A 15,885-nucleotide genomic window follows, 5' to 3' on the forward strand; every position below is an offset into this window, starting at 1 on the left:
AGGAAGCACTGCTTCTCTATCTTTGGTTGCATTGCTTGTACTGACATAATTTTTCCCATTCAAAATAATTATTTGTGACTGCCCCTGAACTGAGCATTTTATTATTATTATTATCATTATTTCTCACCATATTTTTTCTCCATTTGAACTTTTCCACATTCTTAAACTAGATATTCCTCATACAGGGGAGCTAGATGAGCTTTTTTCATCAGGGAAGTTTCTAACCAGTAATTTGCCCACTAAAGGGTACTGTTTACTGCAGGAAAAAAGGAATCTTTTCTTGCTCTGTATAGGTTACACTTAAGCCTGAGCTAAAAATCTAAACAGATTGACTTTAAGGGCTTTCTTATTCAAAAATACTGTTTACCCAATTAATATATATGAAATAAATTATTTTTTTTAGCAGCTCTCTCCATGCTAGAACAATGAAAATTTAGCAAGAGAAAGACTGCACTTGTGTGTCCATAAGAGAGAGTCAGAAGGAAGCGTCTTCCCTGTTCAGCTAGGGAGATCTGCTCTCCGGGATGTATAAACAGCATGAAGAGCAGCACCATAAAATACGTAAGGTCACGGGGCGGACAGCTTGGGGCATTTGGAGAACAGCTCTCTGAGCCATGGTGTGCAAGGAAGCAGGTTGTCCTGACACGGGGATAAACCTGTGGACTGCATACCACTGTGTCGCTGTTGTCACTGATGGAACCAAGGCATGGCTGCGTACAGCTCCAGCAAAGCTCTTTACATGTAGACAATAGCTCCTGCTGTATTGTTTTGGTTTTGTATTGTTGTTGTATTGCTTCGTTGTTGTATTGTCACTGTTGTATCACTGATGGAAGACACGAAACCAAGGCATGGGTGCGTGCAGCTCCTGCAAGCCTCTTTACATTTAGACAATGGCTCCTGCTGTACGGTATTGTTGTCCAGCTGCTGGTTTTGAATCTTATTCATTTGCGTCACACACATTAGTGAGATTTGTGCACTCTGACCTGCTGCCCCAAATGTAACGGCCCTGCCTGATCCCCATCCACCCTCAGGTTGGTTAGTGACTGCACCTCCTGTGACCATGTCTGCCAGATGCTACCGGTTGTCTCTCATTGACCCGCAGATGGCTGGGGAGCTGGGGGAGTCCCAGGAGACGCCGCACTGAAAGATTCATTCTCCAGCTGCGGCCTAGCATTGTGGTGCCTCTGCCGCCATGCGACTGGCCGCCATCGGCGCGCGGGGCACATCCCCTCTTGCCTGCTGAACAAAGGCAGGGTGTGCGCCTCGCCGGGCGGGCCCCAAGGCCTACTCCAGCAGGGAGCCAGGCTCCTCAACCGCCACCGAACCGAAGAGAGAAGGGGCTCGGGTGGGAGGCAGCCATCCCTCTTCTTGTCAGAGCGCTGCCGCGGCGTGAGGCAGGCTGGGAGCTTTGGAGCCGCCTCTGCTGCACACCCTTGGGGGACCGGCGGGGAGCGGGCTGAGGTGAGGCGGCGGGCGGCTCCGGGGGCCAGGAAAGGCCTCCTCAGCGCCCGCCTTGGCGTGGCGGGGGGGCGATCACTCCCCCGACCCCCTCCGCGTTATGTGACAAAACCTCTCCGAACGGGGTGCGCGGCGGTGACACACGGCACGACCCTGTCAGCGGCGCGGCTCCGCCGCCGCCCGCCCCGCCCCGCCCCGCTCCCCTCCCCTCCCCTCCCCTCAGCCGCGACAGCGCGGGAAGGGCGCGAGCGCCCGCCCCGCCCCGCCCGCAGCGCACGTGGCACCCGCGCCTGGGCTGATCACGTGACGCGGGCTTCCCCCCTCCTCTTCACCCCCCCCCCTTCCCTCCGCGTCTGACCCCGTCTCCCGTCTGGTCAATAGCGGGCGGCGGCGGCGCATGCGCGGCTGGGTCGCAGCACGCCCCCGCCCTGCCCCCCCCCAGCCCGTCTCCCTCCGCCCTATATAAGGCGGGCGCGGCGGGGCTCCCGGCTCCGCAGTGTGCGTGGGCGGGCGCCCGGTTCCGCGCGGCGGTGCGGCCACCCGCGCGGCCTCCTCGTCCCTCCGCCCCTCAGCCCGGCCCAGCGCCGCAGCCATGAGTTCGGGGACCCCCTACATCGGCAGCAAGATCAGCCTGATCTCTAAGGCGCAGATCCGCTATGAGGGCATCCTCTACACCATCGACACCGAGAACTCCACCGTGGCGCTGGCCAAGGGTGAGGCAGCGCGGCGGCGGGGGGGGTGTCGGGCCTAGGCTAGTTCTGGCGCCGCGGGCCGCCGCTCGCTGAGGGGACGCGGGGGGGCCGCCCCGCCGCCTCCCTTCCCTGAACAATGAGCCCGGCCTGTGCGAGCTGCGGCCGGAGCCCGCCCGCCCTGACGGGCCGCGGCCGGGGCCCCGCGGTGCAGCGAGCCGGGTGGCGGCGGGGCCGGAGCCCCTGTGCCTCCGGCGCTGCTGGCTTTCCGTGAGTCAGCACTCGAGAGGCCGCTCCGTGAGGCGGGGACGAGCAGGGGCCGTGGCCGGGACTCGCTGGGCCTCCCCGGCGGGGCGGACAGGGCCTGGGATGCTGAGGAGCCCTTGGCTTTGACGGGACGTTAAGCAGCGCCCTGGAGAGGAATGCTGGCTCCTCTTGCTGTTGTTAGAGCCAGGAAGGTGATGGTCTGCATCCCGGTTCGTGGTTTGGTTCCCTGCTCCGGTCCATCCATGGATGCATGGCGGTATCTTGGTGCTTGGCTTGAGCGGGGCCGCAGGCCAGCGCTGGGGAAAGCAGAGTTGCTGTTGATGTGTCTTTGTTCTTTTCGTGGTCGATAACTGGACCCTGCGCAGGTAAGGAGGGCGAGGGCTGGTGCAGAGCTGGGGGGTACCTGCACGTGGGGCTGGCGCTCCCCACCTTGCAGGCTGCTCGTCGACGATTTGCATCTTGTTTCCCCATAGAAATAGTGATCTTTATCTTCTACTTAAATGGTGTCATTTGGATTCAGTTGTCAGCTGTACTGAGAACTCCTGTATTTACTCTCAGAAAAACTTGTCCTGTCTTGTTTAGACTCTCAAATAGGATCTTATTTCTGTATTGCCTTGAATGTCCAGCTTGGCTCCTCCAGCTAATGTGCATCAGCTTTTTCTTTCCCTGCGTTTTGTCCTTCCCTGTTCTGGGAAGTTCACACCTTCTTCATTGCCTTCAGCAACCCATCAGGATTGTCCACAAAACAAACATCTTTTGTTTTGAAAGACTGTCTGCTGGCACGAGACATTGACTTGCCCGATGCTCGATCATCCTCAAGGTATCCTGTGCCACAGTATTTATTCAGTATGGTGTTTATGTGATGCTGGACATGAGTATTTGACACCTATTAGTGTGTACTCTGAAATTAAAAATGTGAGTTTCCACAAATTCACTTTTTTCTAGGGGATGTAGTTGTTTATTTAAGTGTACAAATGGAGCTATTTATGTTGGTCTTTCACTCAAAGTAGTTGAGAGGTTGCAGGATAGATGCAACTTCTTTACTGTATGTGCAGGAAGGTCTTTACCCAGCAGCAAGTAGAAATGGTTTTTGACATAATTCTGGCTCCCACATAGCACTTGCTACTTCAGAGCTCGAGTGGTGCGTTTCAGAGGCAGATGTGATTAAAGTGCTTTATGATGTGAGAAAGTACATGCTCCGTATAAGATTTCTGGTTGTTCTTGTATTTATTGGTCTCTTAGTGTTCAGTCTTGATGAACTGGAATGCTTAAGAAGTAGTTGTTACAATAGACAATGTATTTTTCCCTGCTTAAAGTGCTGCTCTATAAACTTTATAGTACAAACCCTGCTTTTCATTTTAGTTCAGAGGATTTTTTAAAATTAGAGACTGTATATCAAAATTAGTGTCAGAATTATGAACATAGCAACAATGTTGAAGTTGGTGACAGCAATATCAACCCTGTGCTTAGCGGGCATGGTGGTTTAAAACACTTGATCGCTGAAGGGTTAGAAGAACCATGAATTACTGACATGTAGTTGAAGCTGTCCAGATAGCTAGTAAATTATTATTAAGCCCTAGATGCCACGGTTTAAGGCTCATACAACTTCAGTATGTAATTTAAGTGCTATTCACTTTAGTTTTTGTCATCCAAGTGATATAAAGAAAAATTTAGGTTGAAAGAGACCTCAGGAAGGAATCTGATTCAGGGTCTTACTTGAAGCAGGGCTAACTTCAATTGATTTGTGTTTGGTTCCTGTTAAATCTCAACACATGCACAATACCTTAAATGCTGGATAAGGAGATTCCACGTGCTTAATTAAGCACTGCAAGAAAGTTGTCTGTCTTGTTAGATGCTAAAATTAAATTGCAAACAAAATAATTTTAAACCCATTACTGTCCTGTTGGCAGTGAACACCAGTAACTTACTCGCCCTTCAGTAGCAGTCTGAAGAAACTGGAGTTTTTGAGCAAGGAATATCCGCATAGGCTCTGCTTTCCAGACATCCAGGCACTCTTGTTAGGCTTCCTGACCCTTCAGAGGTCGAGCTCAACTGAGCCCCACACATGAGTACAAACTGTATTGGAAAGCACCAGCTGCAGCGCCATGTGGGATTGATTTCCTTGTCATCTGTAAACAATAGTCACTGTAACTCTTCATGGGAGACAGTCCTTCAGACCTCCACAGAAACTTAAAGCTGTACTTTGAGATGTGCCAGAAACCATTAAACACTTCAAATGCAGGGGCAGGCATGGTCATCTTGTAGAGCCCTTCCAAATGCCTCGCTGATGTTTTGTGTACAACAAGGACATAGTTTTCCAGCTTTTCAGTTAGAAAATTTGGGACCAGCCAACTGAGAGGCTGCCTGGGCAGCTTTGGGTTTTGCAGGTCATGCATTTCTCCATGTGGAAGCTGCCAGGCTGATGCCGGTGCTCAGAGAGGATGTGGTGCCTTCCAAGCCGTGGGATTCTGCAGTAGTCCCTGCATAACTAGTATGTCTTGCCATGAGCTGTGTGCTGTAATAATCTAATCTTGAGCAGGGATATCAGCAGTATGGTTCATGTCTAAAAGGCCACGAGCATTGCCTTCAATTTATAATGTGTTTCTAGTTGACTAGGTTACAGCTGTAATATGATCAAACAGCAGCTGGAGTTCTAAAATAACTTGGAGAGGTTGTATACCCTAGGAACTAATGGAAGACAGTCGTTCAAAGGAAGCGACTGGCAGCTTGTCCTTGCACCAGTTAAGATTCCCTTCCAGTCAGGTGTAAGCTGAGGCGCTAAACAGCATCAGCGTGATGGGGACAAAGTTTGGCACTGACCTGCTGTACCCAGAGCTTACTGCTCCTCTCAGCTGACAGGCACATTGAGCAGAGGTGAGGACTGCTTGCAGGGCTAACTGCTGCTTGGTGGGAGGAAGCACCTGGACACAGCTTTTCATCTCTAAGATCAGGACTCTTGATGAGTAGCTCATCAATGCTCCTAATAAGTTAGTAGAACTACTAATTATAGTATAGTATACCAGGGATGGTCAGCACTGGGGTTGAGTGGATCCCCTTTTTGCTGCCCTTTTTCTGGAGAAGCTGTGGTGCCCCCTGTCCCCTATCATCCATGTGACAGGGCTGGCTGTGCTCATATCTTTCCAGCTGTGCTGTGGGAGTGGCAGCTGGCTGGCACATCACCACAGACTGTGACATGGCAGGTGCTTGTGAAAGGCCTGTTAAGGATGTAATTTGTAAAGGTACTGCAGGAATCGTGGTGTGTCCTGGCAGAGAGACTGAGTACTTCTGTGGTAACCTGTTAGAAATTGATGCAACTATAATACAGAATTCTTCTGTGGCCTGAAAGCATTCATCAAACCAGTATGTGCTGGTGCTTATCTGAACTGGCAAAGATCCACAAAGACAGAAGACAACTAGGCTTGTAAACTTGATGAACTTCTGTAACTTGTGGCTGAAAAAAATCTCTGTGTGTAAACCATGCCCATTCTCTAGCCCATTTCAAGCTTTCACATGTCAGCATCTGATGTAACTGCTACCTGTTTTCCTGCACTAGCAACCCAGTAGGTCTGAGTCTGACCTTTTCCTGTTTAATGGCTCAAATTAATTTATGCTTTTACCTAATAGCTGCCACGCAGTGAATTGCAGCTTTTTTCACACTCTAAGGTGGAACATCACCAGTTAGTACCAGCTCAAGTGTTGAGATAGCTGGGAGTCAGTAAAGCCTCACTAGGCACTGAGGTTTTGGATTTATCACTAAAAGCTTGTTTTGTAGTCAGTGGATATTAATCATAAAACTAGTGGTGTGCAGTAGAGAGAGAATTCTAATTGGAAGTTCTTGTCATTGATAAAACTTTACCTCTATGTCTGTAATAAATATATGAAACCCAAGGTGCAAATTCAAGCTCTAAAGCCTTCTAAGATTTTTTTCCCCTGCTGCTTCAGGGACCTCTCGTGTGGTCTGCTGCAGTGGCAGTTGTCTCAAGCTGAATGCTTACAGAGGACAGGGGCTGGGGAGGGAAGGGGAATATGGCAGTACTGCACTGTGGGGAAGCCCTCAGTTTTGGAGTAGGATTCTTCACTCCAGCTGGTCTATGGTCTTTACCTTCACAGCTTGATGTAAACAAAACTGTTTATGCAGGCTGCTGAAAGAGTTGGCATTTGAGTGAACAGATGTGTGCGCTAAGGAGATTCAGGGTTCTGAAGGTAACCTTTTTTTTTGTTGTTACTTTTGGCAAGTACTAGAAGAGTACTTTTTAATTGCGTAAATAACTTCATGCTGCAATGGTAATACTGGACTAATAGTAATCTTTCCTATACTAAAGTGCGATCCTTTGGTACTGAAGACCGGCCCACAGACAGACCTGCTCCTCCGAGAGAAGAAATCTATGAATACATTATTTTTCGAGGGAGTGACATCAAAGACATCACTGTCTGTGAACCTCCAAAAGCTCAACATACTCTGCCACAAGATCCTGCCATTGTTCAAGTAAGTTAGCCTGAAGTGTTGATAGAAAGCTATGATAAAACATTGGTGATGAAAGACTTAATTTTGTTATAAACTTATAAAAACGAAGGCCAGTAAGTGTCATGAGGAATCTTCAGATTGAAGCATCCTGAATCTCATTGTAATGTTTAAAATAGCAGCAGCATTAAAGACTTCAGTCAACAAAAGCCAGAGCTAGTTTACCTAGCTGAGAATACAGGAAAATCGTAAAGAGGTAAACTAACCCTTCTCAGTATTTACTTAAGCTTTAATAATGCTGTACATGAAGTAGAGAATCTCTGCCAAAGCAAGCTGACTTCGGGACACTGTAAATGGAAATGTACTTTGTCTTGTTACAGTCTTCACTGGGCTCTGCCTCTACATCATCCTTTCAGCCACATGTGCCTTACAGCCCGTTTAGAGGTATGCCACCTTACAGCCAGCTTGCTGCCAGCTCTTTACTTAGCCAGCAGTATGCAGCTTCGTTAGGTTTAGGTAAGTAAAAACTTTACTTGCTAGAATCAAGGTACAGTTCTTGTATGCAACTACTGTGAAACCGAATAACAGTAACTAATACTGAATTCCTTGCCAAGTGTCAGGCTGCCACAAGCAGCGAATAAGTAGTTAACAACTTTGTGCAATGATCTTGTTGCAAGGAGGCCTGCCTTTCACCTACACGCACACACAGATGCACACACAAGAAAGAAACTAGCTAAATACCTAAAGTTTCTTTCTGGAAGTAATCTGAATACCTAACAGTCAAGGCCAGTTCATTTCTAACCTAACATACCTTACATACAGATCACATGTAAAAAAACTTGTATTCCCAGAGAGGACTGTAAATACACTGCTCTAATGCTGTTCCAGAGATTCTTGTATCTCTTTCCAAGTCCTTCAGATGTTTCACTACCTTGTATCTTATCCATATATCTTTGCTTTCTCTTCTTCCCTCTATCTCTTTAGAGAAATTGGTAAGCCCTCCAGCATCAGCAGCTGCTTCCAGCCCTAGTTCTTCTCCGTCTCCACAACCTGTTTCAGAGCCTGACATGTCTTCAGAGCCCCATCAGCTCTCTTCCAAGGGTAACAGCAGTTTGAGGACTCCAAATATTTGGAAGAACTGCATGGCACTTGCAAACACTCTTGTTCTTGTTAACCCCTCCTAGAATGATAGTACTTATATGGGTAATGCTAGTAGAATTGGTTTGTTCTCAGCTGGTTTTGCCATTCATTACATGAAGTATTCCTCCTGTCCTAGAAGTATCAATTAGAGAGATAGGAGAAAGACAAAGTACAGGACAGCGGATCCTCTTGTGTAAGTATCACGAGAGGGCTGAGTTTTAGGGATGGTGATGTGCTGCATCATATCCAGGACCATGTGTTGCCCTAGAGACTGGGCGAGGAATCAATTAGTCTTTCCTGGAAAGACAAGCACACTGCTAATATTGTGGGTGGCCTCGCTGTTAGAGACATAGGCTAATAGAACATTCAGGAGTATTGCTGTAATTGAGGAAATATCAGGATAGATTTCATGCATGATGGGGCAGAGTACCTTGTCAAGACTCCCAGTTAGTAAAGCATGACTAACGGTAAACAATTTCCGAGTTGTGGTAAGCTGAGATAACAGTTCTGGGTGCTTGCTTCTGTGTGTAAAAACTTTTAAAGGAGGTTGAGTAGAGATACTAGACTGACCATCCTCAGAGCAGAGAGACCAGGTGCAGCCTGCATTTAAACATGGTAATTAGTTTCATCTGTTTTTAACTTAAGCATGTATGCTTGTGTTGGCATGAAACTGTTTTTACTTACTCTCTGGTTTTGGCCATCTATCTGTACATACTTTCTCAATATTCTGGCTAAGCTTTGAAACTTTCTTATGTTAAACTTGCACAGCAGCTTTGTCCTCCTGAATAATCCTTAGGATATGTCTGTCTTCCTTGCAAGTTTTCCAGGTGTACATTAACTGGGAACCTGCATGATGTTACCTACTGGGTATATCTCATGTGGACTTGGGTGACCCAGAAGTGTCAGTGGCTTGGTTTGTGTGTACTCTTCAGCTTTTCACTTTTCTTGCTCTTAAGATATATTCAGTTAAAATTCGCTTCCAAGCAGTTCTTACGCATAACTACATAAACCTGTAGTACTCCAAAACTTCTAATTAAATCTAGAATGCAGTGTTTCTTCTGAGTACTGAAGACTGTCACTTTTTTATATAATTGGTGTAAGGTATACCAAACCATGAAAAGTATTTACATGTTTTGTAGTGTGAATAAATAAGCCTGGATGGAAGAGCAACAGAAGTCTTGGTAACACTTTGGCCTTGACCAAGAAGGAATTTAAAAGGGTAACTTTGAGATCCTGGTCTGGTTTCAGGTTTTCTTTGTCTGCAAGCTAACAATAAGCAATGAAGTTGAAGGACTTCTAAAAGCGGCTTACAAAATGGGATGTAGTTGAGGTGGTTAAGCTTTTGCTGCAAAACTTGTTTGACAAAGTGGGGAATCTTTCTTGAGCAGTTTCAAAACAGTGGATTTTTGCTTCAGATTTAAAGTATCGTGTAAAGTAAAATTCTGCATAACCAAGGATACACCTAGAAATTGGATTTTTGGTATAAATTGTCTTAAGAGACTGACCTGGCTTGCTTATCTAATGTGTGTCTAATTTGGTTTAAGAAATAAATGGGTAAATTTCCTGATTTTTAAGGCTCTGGATTTGAGAGCTGAGACTTGTATGGCAGTAGTGCCTTACCTAGTGTATATGCAATTTAAACATAGTGCGTAATGATAAACACTCAAGGCTTTGAGTAATTCCTGACAAAACGGTTTCTCCGTAGAAGTGGGTAGGGTTTGAATAGTGTTGGCACATTTTCGGAGAGGCACTTAGTCATTGGGATTTCTTCCAGGTGCTGGCTTTCCTTCTGTGCACCCAGTCCGCAAAAGCCCCATGGTAGAGCAGGCTGTTCAGACTGGCCCAGTTGACAACATGAATTCACAAAAGCCTCCCCCAGTGAAAGTAACTCCAGGGGTTCAGCGCAATGGACGGCAGGTTCCACAGGGCAACAGTAAGACAAATGGTATGTGTGCATCGCTGCTTCTTTAAAGTGCTGCTTGGACGCATCCTTCAAAGACGCATAGCAAGACTACACTGTTCTGGTTTTCTTCTTGTGCTCCTCTAGTAAATTTATCCTTCTTGTTCAGTAGATACAGTTCAGGCAGCACCTGTGCAAACCCAAGGACAGGTGAATGATGAAAACAGAAGACCTCAGAGGAGAAGATCAGGTAGGCTAACCTGACACTCAACAGTCAACTTTGCCTATAAAGGCAAATATTGTACATTTTGGTGAAGGATTATTGGACAGAAGATTGAGAGCAAAGTAAAGCTTGATAAGGCTTTGGGCACCTGGAGATGCTTCCGTAATAAAATAGGTTCTGGAGTCACAGAAGGGGGCGGGGGGGGCAGAACTCTAGTGTCTTTTCTAGAAACTTAAAGATACGTTATACAAATTGATGCTATGAGTTGGCAGCAGCAGCTAGATTTCTCTGAAACCTGAAGTATTTTTACTGGGAAGGGCAGCCTATTTAAGAATTTCCAGAGCTCTTACAAATGAGAGGAACTGTGGAGCTCTCGCTTCCATAAAGCCAGAGGTCTTCTCTCGAGACTGCAGTTTAAGCACAGGTCAAAATAAAGTGAAATTAAATTCAAACAGATATTTCTGCCCAAGCAAAATGAGAAAAGGCAGGAAACAACTTCAGGCGCTCAGGTTGTCAAATTCATTTGCCTGAGGGCAGCGCTGTAGAAGGGGTTATAGCTTTTCTGAAAAGGAGGTGATAGCTCCTCAGTTGGAAACCAAAAACTTGACAAAGGACAAGCTCCCTTTGTGGGTAGATGAGCCTTGGGCGGATTTTCTGAAACCAGTGACCTGTGCCTCTTTGCCATCGTGACAGTTTTGGAGGCTTATTACAGTAACATGCTTGCAGATGACTAGCAGACAGAAAAGATACTTTTCCCCGCTTCCCTCAGCTTTTCTTGGTACGGTGCTTGTTCTGATTTCCTCTCCTCACCCTGGAAGGAACCTTGGGTGTACTCTGTTTAATGGTAAGACTGACATCCAGGAATGCTTTTCAGAAAGGTGAAGTGTTGCTGTAATATTTCTTCTACAGCCACGTTCAGAGGGTACTTTCAAAGAGGTGTGGGCTAACCACAGATGGGAAGCCAGAAACTCCCGAGTTCTAACCCTGGTTTCCTCTGGTCTTGAGCAAGTCATTTAACCTCCCTGTGCGTTACCAAGTGTTTCAACTCTCCTGCTTTCAGGAAACAGGAGAACCAGAAACCGTTCTAGAGGACAAAACAGACCAACTACTGTGAAGGAAAATACAATAAAGTTTGAAGGTGACTTTGACTTTGAAAGTGCAAATGCACAATTCAACAGAGAGGAACTTGATAAAGAATTCAAGAAGAAACTAAACTTTAAAGGTTTGTGACTTCGTTAAATATGAATCGCTGAGCTAGTAGTAAACACTGCATAGACAAACTCGTTCTGAGAAACTGCGTGATTACATGTGGCAGCATCTCAAATCTTGTTTGAGGGAGCAAGAGAACAGATGGCTCTTCAGTATGCATCAAGGAAGTGTAATACGTTTTATTATCTTCAGATGACAAATCAGAGACGGGGGAAGAAAAAGGGGACCCTGGAGTGGCAACTCAAAACAATGACGGTAATGCAGAGGAGGACCTTCTGGGACCCAACTGCTATTATGATAAATCCAAGTCTTTCTTTGACAACATTTCTTCAGAACTGAAATCTAGGTGAGTATTTTCTAAAAGGTTGCTTTTTTTTTTTCAAATGCAATTCTATGCCTAAAGAATTCTAGATGTAGTCTGTCACATGGTTTAATTCTCTTAAAAATATCTTAGAATGCAAGAAAGTCAGCAAAACGGTCTTTAGAAGGGAGTATTGCCATGTATTTGATGGCTCATGAGTGACACTAATCAAGCTTCATGTAGCAGGATCAAACCAAAAGCAAGGATTGTAGCTGATAGCGATACACTTGCCTAAACTGATACAGGAATTTCCAGTTCTGTTTCCCAGTACTGACTTTGAACACATTGATTTTAAACAAATTTCTTATCTCACTTGTGGGAGGAGGCATCGGGGTCATGCTGTGCTAAAGATGGTGCGACTTGCAGACAGGAGTGAGCAAAGCCTGGTGTTTGGGCAGAGAGGAGGTCAGGGCTGTCTGTGGAAATGCATTAAATTAAATGTTGGGAATATTAAAAGAAAGCTTCATCTTCTGCTGCTGACACTGATGTTATCAACTGCCTGGTGAAGGCAGACATCCCTTTCGTGTCAGTATGGGAAATTCCCTTGGTAATGGGAATTTCTGCTTCCCTTTAGCAAGGCTCTCTTCCCAGTGCTGGCTGTACAGCCTCCGGGCCAGGCAGGCTCTGCTGTAGCTGCCTGCTGAGCCTCAGTCGCGACAGGGCTTCCTGGGTTCCTGGAGAGGCTTCACTAAAGCTGGGAGTTCGTAGTTTACAAAAAACAAGACGGGGTTTGAAATGCCACTGTGACCATGTTCAACCCTTTTCTAGCCCTATCTTTAGTTTTCCAGTATGAGTGTAGCTTACAAAAGCCAACAGCTGTCGCTTTCAAATCCATGCTTAGCAGAGGAATTGAGTTGCTGCAGCGTACACATGCTCACTTCGCTCTTGTTGCAGTTTAGTTCACCAAAATAGGGTGCTTGCAACTTCCTACCTAAATGAGTTGGTGGCTATTTAATGTTTCTATTAAATCTGAGTGCGGCCTTGTTCAGTTCTAGGCGTACCACATGGGCTGAAGAAAGGAAGCTCAATACAGAGACATTTGGAGTGTCTGGACGGTTCCTTCGTGGCCGCAGTTTTCGTGGGGGATTTCGAGGTGGAAGGGGTAGCGGAGCAGCGAGGCGAAACCAAACCACTCACAGAGCTGGCACTGGCAGAGTGTAACTTCAGAGGTGAGTTTTTTAGCAAGAATAAATACTGTCTGCGGGCCAGGCTTGTCTCTTATTCCCTGCCTGAACTGTCTGTGCAACCTCTTTTGCTCTCCAGTCTCATGGATATGTAAGAACTGTTCCTTACGGTATCTGGTCTGTCTGTTGAAGTCCGTAGAAGGAAATATGAGTGGTTTTAACATGTTGATTGTTCTGTGGATTTCTCGGGTACGCTTCTGTCTGTGAAAGCAAGAGCTGCTTGCCTGAGCTGAGGCTCTAGCTAAACTTCTATCATGTTGATACATGGGTGTGAACTTTGCTGCTTTTCTCTTTCTTGGGGGAAGATCCCCGTGATATCAAACCTAATTCTACCTGTCTTCCTGAATAGGTTTAACATCTCTCCTGAGAGGATGAAACTGTATATAGAAAGAAAACAACCAACTGCTGCACTAATGTCGGAAAATGGTTCATATTGTTTACTGTCTCAGCTCAAGTGACAGAACTTCATGTACTACTGCTTATATTCTGGACTTATTTTTGGACCAGCAGCTGTCAGCTGGAATATTCTTTGGAAGAGGGAATGTGTTCAGGGGTACCTTCTTCAGGGTGTCTTTTTTGTTTATGTTTGTTTTTTTTTAAGTGCAGACTAACTTACATGGTTCTTCTTTCTGGGTCTCTCAAAGGCTGCTATAGTCTAAGCTTAAAGTCAGACTCCTTTTCTGAACCCTGAAGAAGATTAATCATGGTATTTTAACATGGAACCAAAGCTCACTTGAAATAAACCAGCTCTAATTTGTTTGTTTGGGTAACCAAATGGATTCTGTGGTGCTGCTGGTCTCACTGGTCTCAGCAGCAGGTGTGAAGTAGCACTTGGTATCTGGAAGGATGGATTCCTGGTGCTGAGGAGTTGTGTATATTGTCACTTGGGAATACTGGATTGTTGATCATGTAGTAGTGTAAATGACTGTACAGCTGTTTGTCGGCTGGCGCTAACGTGGAGGTGCTGAGGCTGGCGCAGAACCGGGGCCCTCCCTTGAGCAGAAGGGTGCTGGGCGTTCCTTGGAGGCCTGGAGCGCCTCACTGGGTCAGGGCGGCGTCGGGGGACAGGAGCGGCAAGTGCTCCCCTCACGCGCTTGGAATAAAGAGTTTTTGGCAGTAGTTGACTGTCTGGGAAGGGGATCCAAAGCTCTGACTTCTTTGCCTCAGCTTGTACCTCGTGTGTCGGTAGTCCCAAAGGCAAACAGTTCTCTGTACACTAGTAGACTGTGGTGGAACACTATGGAATGTTTTCATTAAACTAGGGATGGGAGTCCATGTAATGAAGCTTAACAGATGGGCATGTTTAATTTGTTTCCTCTGTACCCCCCATACTGTAAATAGTTTAGTTGTTTTTTTCTTTTGTTTTTAAAAATCTGTATGTGGGGAGAGGGGCTGGGAGGGGGGTTTATATTTGTTTGCATGACTAAGTGGGTTAAATTGCTATAGGCATGTGTCCCTTTTTTGGTTGGTAGGGAATTTTGTCAAAAAAGCACCTTGATGACCGAACCCCTTACATAGCTAGAAGTTTTTAGTTATGCATTGACCTAGGTTACTGTAAAAGCTTGGATTTATTTTTGTAGGACTTTATTGCTAAGAATTAGAACATAGCAGTGGGGCTGCTCTTTGGGGTAATGTAAATTGTAATTATAATAAACATGTAAATGTTTGATGTTTCCCTCCTGCTTTGTTCTGTATGTAGCTCACTACCATCAGCCCATACAACTTTTCGGATGCCTGTTCCTCACAGGGCTCAAACTCAAGTCAAGGAAAACTGTGCTGCAGAGTTCTGCCTGGCCTGGGGAGAATCCAGGCACTGAACCCTGAATCCAGACACCGACCCCTCGTCACTGTTACCTGGGTTCTCTGCTCCAGCTCTGGCTGAGGAATCGGCCTTGTGAGTGTTGCCGTTGCCCTGAGCTTACCTCCCTGTGCCCGCCTGGCGCAGCCCCAGTCCCGCAGCTGGCGGGGCTGAACTGGAGCTGGTTTTGGGTGAAACGCTGCTGCTTTGGTAGCCACAAATGCCTTCAGTGTCTGGGCTCATCCCAGCACAACAGGGCGGGTGCTGAAACGGCTTCCCTGGAAGCTGCTGCCAGCCTCTCACTTCTCCGCTGGCAAAACAGCCAGCGGGACGCTAGGTGTGAAGATGGAATTGCACAGCCGGAGTCAGCTGACTTGTCTGGGCCGGCTGTGGCAAAAAGAGAAATCACGGTTAACTGCCGTATAATGATGCTGTTTTATCTATTTTTAAGGCAGTAATTCCCCTTGTTGCTACAGCAAAGCCTCAGCTCTGATACAAGAGACGCAGTTGTTGTTGCTGAAGCCACTGTGCTTTGCTGAGCCCTGTCCCCTTCCGGGGGGAGCTGAGGAACAGGGGGGAACCAAACGGGACTGATAAATGAAACACCCCCCTATTCCAGCGGCTCCCTCTCGAGCTGCTGTGCTCTGAGGCTTTCCTGAGCAGGAGGCAGCAGCGCTGCAGCTTTCCCGTCCTTATGCCCAAGTGATGCTCTGCCCACGCTGTGCTTCGCTGTAAACAGCACAGTGGTGGCCCTGGAGGCCAGGGAGCGGGTGAGAGTCCCTGCGGGGCTGGAGCTGCTGCCTGGCACAGTCCTGCTGAGGGCGGCTCGGGGGGGTGCGGGATGTCCCAGGGAGGTGACAGAGACACTTTCAGTCCTGGCTCTGCTGCTGCCTGGTGGGTCTTGCTTTACACCTGTAAAACCAGGTGTTCTTAATAGCAGAGTGGAGAGCTGCTTTCAGGGGTCAAAGCAGGATAGAAATAGGGAAACGGAGGCTTCTCTGACATGGGGAAAGGCAGCACACCTGGTGAAGTGACCAGCTTCCCCTTTCCCTGAGAGCTGGGAGCTGCCCTTAGGAGTACAGAGGGGATGGACAAAGCCTTTCATTGTGCTCAGGGGTTGTACTGAAGAGAAACAAAGTGCCAGGAGCAAAATAAAAAAAAAAACAACCATTTTTTTGACATGGAGATGGGTAA

The 15,885-nt window shown here is 46.8% G+C and overlaps 1 protein-coding gene across 7 annotated transcripts; it reads left to right on the forward strand.

Moving 5' to 3' along the window:
- The first annotated feature begins 1,930 nt into the window (after positions 1–1,930).
- Positions 1,931–14,559, forward strand: LSM14B (LSM family member 14B). Of its 7 annotated transcripts, XM_054218165.1 has the most exons (11): positions 2,218–2,779; positions 3,136–3,234; positions 6,737–6,900; positions 7,257–7,392; positions 7,861–7,977; positions 9,791–9,961; positions 10,086–10,166; positions 11,200–11,361; positions 11,541–11,694; positions 12,699–12,878; positions 13,243–14,559. In XM_054218165.1, the coding sequence occupies exons 2-10, from the start codon at positions 3,216–3,218 to the stop codon at positions 12,868–12,870; spliced, it is 1,176 nt and encodes a 391-aa protein (XP_054074140.1). In that variant the 5' UTR covers positions 2,218–2,779; positions 3,136–3,215; the 3' UTR covers positions 12,871–12,878; positions 13,243–14,559. The 7 variants fall into 7 exon arrangements, with proteins under 7 accessions (XP_054074138.1, XP_054074136.1, XP_054074137.1 ...); XM_054218163.1 differs by lacking the exons at positions 2,218–2,779; positions 3,136–3,234 and adding an exon at positions 1,931–2,171 and having other exon boundaries at positions 7,257–7,320; XM_054218161.1 differs by lacking the exons at positions 2,218–2,779; positions 3,136–3,234 and adding an exon at positions 1,932–2,171.
- The last annotated feature ends 1,326 nt before the right edge of the window (positions 14,560–15,885 follow it).

This window comes from Rissa tridactyla, chromosome 12, assembly GCF_028500815.1.
Source record: "Rissa tridactyla isolate bRisTri1 chromosome 12, bRisTri1.patW.cur.20221130, whole genome shotgun sequence".
NCBI lineage: Eukaryota > Metazoa > Chordata > Aves > Charadriiformes > Laridae > Rissa > Rissa tridactyla.